This window comes from Solanum pennellii, chromosome 4 (assembly GCF_001406875.1).
Source record: "Solanum pennellii chromosome 4, SPENNV200".
NCBI classification, from domain to species: domain Eukaryota; kingdom Viridiplantae; phylum Streptophyta; class Magnoliopsida; order Solanales; family Solanaceae; genus Solanum; species Solanum pennellii.
Window position 1 is genome coordinate 71,673,215 of NC_028640.1, and position 8,684 is coordinate 71,681,898.

An 8,684-nucleotide genomic window follows, 5' to 3' on the forward strand; every position below is an offset into this window, starting at 1 on the left:
TATCAAATTCATTTTCCCTAATTTTGACAAACAATAAGAAGAACTTCATTTAAAGTTTATGGAGTAATTAGTTATATATATACTCATCAGTAGGTGGTTTTGTAATAATTCCATAAAATTCAATAATATCAATGAAATGCTTGTTTGTAATCCAATTCTATACTATATATAATCGGCCGCTAAAATAATAATATTTGTGTTTATTGAATTCACAAAAATTACTAAAAATGAAAGCGCTATCTATCCGAGATAACAATAAAAATTAAAAGTGATAACATGAGAAATTTCTTCACCATGATTTTGTAGACAAACGCATGTGGTCAATTATACTATTCCAAATATTCAACATGTAAGGTTGAAATTGGAGATGAGTGATAATTAAAAAGTATAGATTGTCTTTATTGTAGCAGATAATATGAAATTTATGTACAATTTAATATTTATCTTGTTTACTTTTTATAGGGGAATAATACAAGAGCACGTGAATGAGATATTTGTATAAAATGTGCAAAGATTTAGAGGTGACAAATCACCAAAAGCACACTGCACAAAAATAAAATATAGTACATATATCATATACTGAATAAGTTATGCAAGCCAACAACAGAAGCATTATCGTATAAATTAAGGCCTCTTATTAAAATGTAGCTTTAAGATACTGGTAATATCTAGACATGTAACTACTTAACAGTTTCGAGATTTGATATTTATCAGCTACTTTTGATCACAGAGGCTGTCTAGACATTCAACAGGCTTGTGCTCTGGAGCTGTGTGTCCTCCTCTCTGCACAACAGTTCAACAACAACAACAAAAATGTTTTAACTTGTTAAAGAAACAGTAGAAAATGAAACAAGTTAATACAAGTCAAATATATAGTTGCTTTCCTTCTTGTATACCTGCATGTTTTAGTACAGCGAAAAGACGAGAAAACATCAGGTTAAGGCATGTTACAGACATGATCAACGAACATATATGCATTAAGTTTTGAACTTACCCTGCAACTTGACTATTAACAATCCATGCTCGCCAATCGTCAACAATAGAGTAGTTAAGAGATCTTATACAAGCTTTGGTTGATATATAAGGGATCATCATGTCATGATCCACCACTGTTTCACATAGATAATTATATTTATGGAACAAATTTCATAACTTTTAAGACACATGATCTTATAATTACTCAACCTGTATATTAAGGACCTATAACCTTTGACACTGAGATTTGCATGATATGGAATGCTGCTACATACTATATTTTGGAAAGGCAAATCATCCTCAGCGCATCGCTTCCATTTTCCAATACTAACCTGCATGGGATTGAATTCGTGTTTCTTTTTTATTGCTTCCAAATTTAGATATGTTTCTCATTTGATGAAGAAAAAAACGATACATACTGTTCGAACATGGAGGGCCTCTCTTACTTTGTCATCATCAGCCCAATGGTAAGAGAGCTTTTCCCAGTCAAACTAGCATGACAAAAAAAGAAACATGTAAAAGTATGAAGTTTTCGTATTCTCACAATGAAGTGCATAGATCATGACAGACCATTTTTTCCTTATTCCAGCATCGATTAGCATTGGATAGAGGGGAAAACTTACTCATGCTCGATGTTTACATCAAGTTGATCAATGGAAGTTTTGTGTTGTGTATATAAACTTATCAGTTAACTATACTAAAGTGATCTGTATACTCATTTTCATCTGTAACTCTTAACTGATATGGTTAAGATACCAAATTTTCTTGTGAACAACGAGAGGGGTAGGTATTTTTCGCCAAAGAGTGGATGACTTTCAAGAGAATAGGAACCAGTTATTCTTACTCGACATCTTAGTCGTCCAGCATATAGCATCTCATCTAGAGACCTTTTGCCAAACCATTTTTGTGGCCTCGGTGAACCAAACTCACAGTTGGGCTCCAAAATTTGCCCAGGTTCAGGTCCTTCTACCATCTATAAAAGTCACAGCATACTAATATCAAGTTAAGTCGAAAAAGCAACCATAAGATGCAGCCAGCACAGACACGAACCTGATCATAAGTCTGACGATCATTCAAACATTGTGTGTTGCTAAGATGTAAATCAAAATACTCTCCTTTACAGTTTCTCTTCAAGGACTAGTACAAGAGTAATAAGCCATTCTCAGTGTAATGTGTGAAGCAAATGTATCATGTCATTAATTAGTCATAATATGTTGAATTGCATTTACAGTATAAATGTTCTCTTACATTGTTAGCGTATACAAGTGGAATAAGAAAAGTTTTCTATTAGATAATGCAAACCTCGAAAAGTTCATTAGAAATAAGTCCCATTCCATGAGCATATTGGATCCTGTAGTTGAATTCACCTTGAAATGTTGACGGATTTCCCAGAAAATATCCCTGAAACCATTTGAAGGATACAAAATGTTAAAACCACCTATAGCTATATTCTTTCAGCAGTTTATGAAAATAAAACAAAAGAACTCATTATGTAAAAACGTAACCAAAAAGAAAGACGAACCTTAAGATTAATAAGCGGCTCAAGTCCCTTCTCATTTCCTGCATTACCACATCATCGCAAATGGTGAATGATTAGCCAGGGGGAGAACAAGCAAATGACGTTCTTGGGGGGCAAACAGAAGTGCACTTCATTTGAAGTCCTACCATTTGCTATGAGTTAAGAAATGATTGGTACGCCTATTCCAGAATAGGAGTCCCCAGCCACATAAAACGAATTTCTTAAGAATTCTGAGTGATCATTGAACCACTGAAAAGAAATGGATGAATTAAGTGTAACGGCAAAGCCATTTGAACATGGAAATTTGATTCCATAATTTGTTTGATATGAAAAGTATGAGGTGCAGGGATTTAATTACCTTATGAAGAAATTGATATGCATGATCACTAGCTTGTAGATCATCTGATTGACAAGCCGCTGAAGTTCTTGCATAGGAAAATCCAGTACCAACTGGAAGATCTAAGAATATAAAGCTTGCTACGTGATTAAACAACATTTCAGTTAGTCTGCAAGTTTATAAATACCCCAAGATTAGTGACTGACAGATATGTTTACCTTTGTCCATGTATGGGGATTCAAGACCAGTGAGGGGAAGCTACCATTATATTCCGCTGGCTTAAAAGAACCGTACTCGACAGGCTCAAATGCTATTGACCCTATCTCAAAGAGAAGGCCAGATAAAGCAGAGCAGCCAGGGCCTCCAGTTAGCCATAGAATAAGAGGTTCTGATTTTGGATTAGACTCAGACTTAATGAAGTAGTAGAATAGTTGCACATCATTTGAATCACTCACTCCTATGTACCTGAAAACACCACCCCATACTTAATTTTCAATGCTGAACTTCAGTATTTGCACATACTTGTTAGGCTACGAGTGTTTTCACTTTAGTGAAATATTGAAATACTGGTTCGAATATGTATTTTACACATGAAATTTCACTCTCCTCCGAGAGCATTCTTCCAGTTTTTGACGGCTTTGATTTTAAGCCCAGTCATTCCAACGAAACCCCCTACCCCACCTGGCTTACCAGGGCTGCTGACACGGAGTTAGCTGGGGATTCTGTCATGATCGTGCAATCAACGAAGGAACGAAACACTGATTTTCACTAACAAATCATCAAATTTCACAAATACGACTACCAAGTTCCACAAACTTATTAAAACTACAACAAAAACAAGACTAAACATCAAGGAAGTACTAACTTTTACACTTACCCAGTTTCAAGTTCAAAAGGAAGTGGCCCTTGGACTCCTGGAAGAAACTTAACAGGTGAACCAGCAGCCTCAATACACTCTCGAAAATGAAGTACTTCTGCAAGAAGAAGAAGAACTGAAAACAGATTGCAGCAAAGCACAAGACTTCTCTTTCTTTTGGCTTGTCCTAGAGAGCTTTCTTCACAAACTCTCTGGAAATATATAATGAGTCAACATTAAATATGAGAGACAAAATCAATAAAATAGAAAAAATATTCTGACTTGTTGTCCTCATGGCTCCAGACCATGCTTATGCACATTGTAACTTACAAATTGTTCTAATTAAATATGCAAATGGAGTTCATAGAGATCCAGCAATTCTGGCATATTTTTCTTCAAGTCAACTTCCCAATATGAATCTGAATGAACTCTTCTGCAGTTCTGCTATACCTAATGTTTGGATTCAGCAAAAGTGTCTCCATATAACATAAAAAACAGATCTTTTTTACTATCCCATAAATCACTATTTTCTTCTTTTTTCCTGTGGAATGCTTTGAGATTTTCTGAAATGGGGGCTTCCGTTCTTCTAATCAGTTCTGTGTATTGTGTGTATGCATATAGTTTGGTGTTGAGATACACGAGAGAGAGAATCGTGAATGGGATGCGAGATTGATTTAATGATATATACTAATATATATTTCTTGTGAGAAAATTATATATTCCATGTCTCTGAGAGAACTTGAATGAAACTTAGTCGAGGAAAGAAAGTTTAGTTTGGTGCATTGCTTAATAAACTCAGAACATTGTGGACAAGAAATAGATCTCACAACATAAATGGAACAGCCATTTTGGCTTATTATTGGTTCCAACACTTACTATCTAAATACATAAGAACTTGATTATAGAATGAATTTCAATATTGGATGCTTCATAAATGTGTTTCCTCAATTAATCACAAAGGCTGAGAAGATAACCATCTCCGCAGCATGGCTAGACATTCAACAGGCTTGTACTCTGGAGCTGTATGTCCTCCTCCCTGCACAACAGTTCAACAACACAAACAAAAATGTTAACTTACTAAAGAAACAGAAGAGTAAAACAAGTAAATATAAGTCAAATAGTTGCTTTCCTTCACTGTGGCAAATGTCATTTTATTTGAATATGTCCTTGTATACCTGCATGTTTGAGTACAACGGAATGAAAAAGGAACACAAGAACGATTCAGGTTGAGGCATGTTTAAAGCATAAATCAAAGAGCATTCATTTAGTTTTGAACTTACCCGGCAACTTGACCATCAACAATCCATGGTCGCCAATCATCAACGATGGAGTAGTTAAGAGATCTTATCCAAGCTTCGGTTGATGTGTAAGGGATAATCGTGTCATGATCTCCACTGTTTTATGAAATAAATATGGTAAGTTCAGTAAAATTCATACAGAGTCTATTATTTATGCAACAGATTTACGATATAATTACTCAACCTGTATATTAAGGACCTATAGCCTTTGACACTGAGATTTGCATGATATGGAATACTGTTTCCGATTATCTTTTGGTAAGGCAAGGCATCCCGAGCACATCGCTTCCATTTACCAATACTGCCCTGCATGGGATAATATTTCTAGTTAGAGACCAACGTCTCGGAGCTAATGTGGGATCCTCTGAAGGACCTACTAGTTTAGGTAAATATCTAATGCATTCCAACTTTAATCTGTGTTGCTCCCAAAACTTCAGAATTCATGTTTTATGAAAAAAAGAAAAAGCAAAACATACTCTTCGAACATGGAGGGCCTCTCTAACTTTGTCATCATCAGCCCAATGGTAAGACATCTTTTCCCAGTCAAACTAACATGAGAAAAAAAGAAAGGAGGTAAACTATGAATTTCCCTGAAGAGTGGATGATTGTCAAGGGATAAGAACTGGTTAATCTTACTCGACATCTTAGTCGTCCAAGATATAGCATTTCATCAAGAGACCTTCTTTGGCCTATCCATTTTTGTGGCCTTGGTGAACCAAACTCACACTTGGGCTCCAAAATGTGCGCATTGTTAATTCCACCAAGCATCTATAAAAATCATAAAACTTATATCAAGTTTAGTCAAATAAACCAAGAAATAAGATGGAAGCAGCACAAAAGAAATGAATTAATAGACACAAACCTGATCATAAGTCTGCATATCATTCCAACATTTTGTGTTGCTAGGATGTATATCGAAATACTCTCCTTTACAGTTTCTCTTCAAGGACTGCTTAAGAGTAGTAATCCATTTAATCAGTGTAATATGAAGAAAATGCTGAGAAAGATAATTACAACTACCCAATAATAAGTTGAATTAGCAACCTAAGAAAAAATCAAGCATTTTAACTTTTCCAACATGTTGAATTGAACTTACAGTGCAAAATTTGTACTACATTGTTAGTGTATACAAGTGAAATAAAAAAGGTTTCTAATAAACAATGCAAACCTCAAAAAGTTCATCAGAAATAAGACCCACTCCATGAGCATATGAGATCTTGTAATTGTATTCACCATGAAATGTAGCGGGATTTCCCAGTAAATATCCCTGAAATCATTTGAAGGATGCAAAATATTAAGAACGCCTATATCTAACCTTTCATGATGTTCATGGAGTCTCTACCTATGTAATGACTTATATCCTAATATAAAACAAAAGACAAACCTTAAGATCAATAAATGGCTCAAGTCCCTTCTCATTTCCTGCATTACCACATCACATCATCAGTATAGTGAATGGTCAACGAATGGGACAACAAACAAATAATCCTTCTTGGAGTTTAACAACAATGCACTTCATTATAAAGTCCTACCATTTGCTATGAGTTGAGAAATGATTGGTATGCCTATTCCCGCATAGGAGTCCCCAGCCACATAAAATGGATTTCTAAAGAATTCTGGGTGATCATTGAACCACTGAAGGGAAATGGATGAATTAAATTAAATGGCAAAGCCATTTGAAGATAGAAATTGGATTTCAGAATCAGTGTCACACAAAAGTTTGAAATTAGAGATCTAATTACCTTGTGTAGAAATTGATATGCATGATCACTAGCTTGTAGATCATCTGATTGACGAGCCTCTGAGGTTCTTGCATAGGAAAATCCAGTACCAACTGGAAGATCTAAGAATATAAAGCTTGCTACCTGACTAAACAACATTTCAGTTAAACTGCACGCTTACGAATATCCCAAGATTAGTCACTGACAGATATGTTCACCTTTGTCCATGTATGAGGATTCAAAACCAGTGAGGGGAAGCTACCATTATATTCCGCTGGCTTAAAGTCACCGTACTCCACAGGCTCAAATGTTATTGGACCTATCTCAAAGAGAAGGCCAGATAAAGCAGAGCAGCCAGGGCCTCCAGTTAGCCATAAAATAAGCGGGTCTGATTTTGGATTAGACTCAGACTTAACGAAGTAGTAGAATAGTTGAACATCATCTGAATCACCCACTCCTATGTACCTGAAACAACACCCATGCATTAATATTATCTTTAGTATTTAATGCTGAACTTCAGTATTTGCACATACTTGTTTGGCTACGAGTGTTTTCACTTCAAGCGAAATATTGAAATACTGGTTTGAATGTAACTCTGTGGATTCTTCTTCGAATCTTAACATGGTCTCGAACTCAAAAAAGAGAGAAATACAGATTTTCAGTAACAAATCATCAAATTTCACAAATCCAACTACCAACTTCCACAAACTTTATTTAACCTAATTTCAAGTTCTCCCTACTGTAGTAGCTACAGACAAAAATAATTCCCTACTGCATCCAATACAAGACAATTTAGTATAAAATTTCTATCTATTGAAAGTTTTCAATCATATACTATACTTTGAGAAACAAAAACACGACTAAACATCAAAGAAGAAACTTTTACACTTACCCAGTTTCAAGTTCAAAAGGAAGTGGTCCTTGAAAGCCTGGAAGAAACTTAACAGGTGAACCTGCAGCCTTAACACACTCTGGAAAATGTATTACTTCTGCAAGAAGAAGAAGAAAAATAACTGAAAACAGATTGCAGCAAAGCATTTGCTTTCTTTTGGCCATTTTTTTTCCTTCATAGAGATCTTTCTTCACAAACTCTCTGGGAATATAAATAAGGAGTCAACATTAGACATGAGCAATAAAATATTCTATCTTCTTGTCCAGTCAATATTTAGGCACGCTGTATTTATTAAAAAAATGCTAATTAAATATGCACATGGAATTCATGGAGGTCCAGCAATTCTGGCATATTATTCTACATGTCGACTTCCCCATATGAATCTGAATGAACACTTCTACTGTACCTGATGTTTGGATTCAGAAGAAGTGTCTCCCTATAACATTACAAACAGAAAATTTTGATTTTGACTTTCACATAAATTACTATTTTTTCCCCTTTTGGGATGGGAGATAATTAATCTGCTCATTATACAAATCATTATGTACAAGAAGAAAAATTTGAGAACAGAAGGGATTTAACCTTGAACTCCAATAGAATGCTTTGAGACATTCTGAAGCCGGAGCTTCCGCTTCCGCTTCCCTTTCTTCTAATCAGTTTTCTGTATAGTGAGAGAATATGCTCAAGCTTTGTGTATGCATAAAGTTCGGAGTTGAGAAATGAGAGACAACCCCGCCGCCGGGAAATTTGCCGGCGAGGTTTTGGCGGGAATGGGGGTGTGACCGGTGCTGCAGAAGAATGGTTTATTTGGGCTGAAGTTGTTGGGCTATGGGCTTAGTGGGTTACGTGAGAAAGGGTCATTTGAACTTTTTGTTGTTATTTTGTGTTGGTCTTTAATTTTTAACCTCAACACGAATTGTCTTTTTGGAGACGGGATATAAACTTATACTTTTATATCAGGGAAAATGCATAAGTATATCTAACCTATGCTCGAAATTTTAAAGACACATTTATACTATACTAAAGTCCTATTATCTCCTAACTTATTTTGTAAATAATTTTCTACCCTTTTCAGTCGGACCCGAT

At 35.3% G+C, this 8,684-nt stretch overlaps 1 protein-coding gene across 1 annotated transcript; it reads right to left on the bottom strand.

Moving 5' to 3' along the window:
- Positions 1–550: 550 nt before the first annotated feature.
- LOC107018169 (serine carboxypeptidase-like 19) lies at positions 551–8,454 on the bottom strand. The gene is given in 24 exon segments (XM_015218573.2): positions 551–1,307; positions 1,395–1,466; positions 1,820–1,948; positions 2,026–2,112; positions 2,278–2,376; positions 2,498–2,535; positions 2,641–2,743; positions 2,853–3,000; positions 3,126–3,296; positions 3,709–3,897; positions 4,644–4,723; positions 4,817–4,862; positions 4,968–5,081; positions 5,170–5,291; positions 5,462–5,533; positions 5,622–5,753; positions 5,848–5,934; positions 6,154–6,252; positions 6,370–6,407; positions 6,518–6,620; positions 6,728–6,850; positions 6,925–7,171; positions 7,599–7,799; positions 8,181–8,454. Coding segments are annotated over 23 exon segments (2,679 nt in total). The 5' UTR covers positions 7,763–7,799; positions 8,181–8,454; the 3' UTR covers positions 551–1,091.
- Positions 8,455–8,684: the final 230 nt, after the last annotated feature.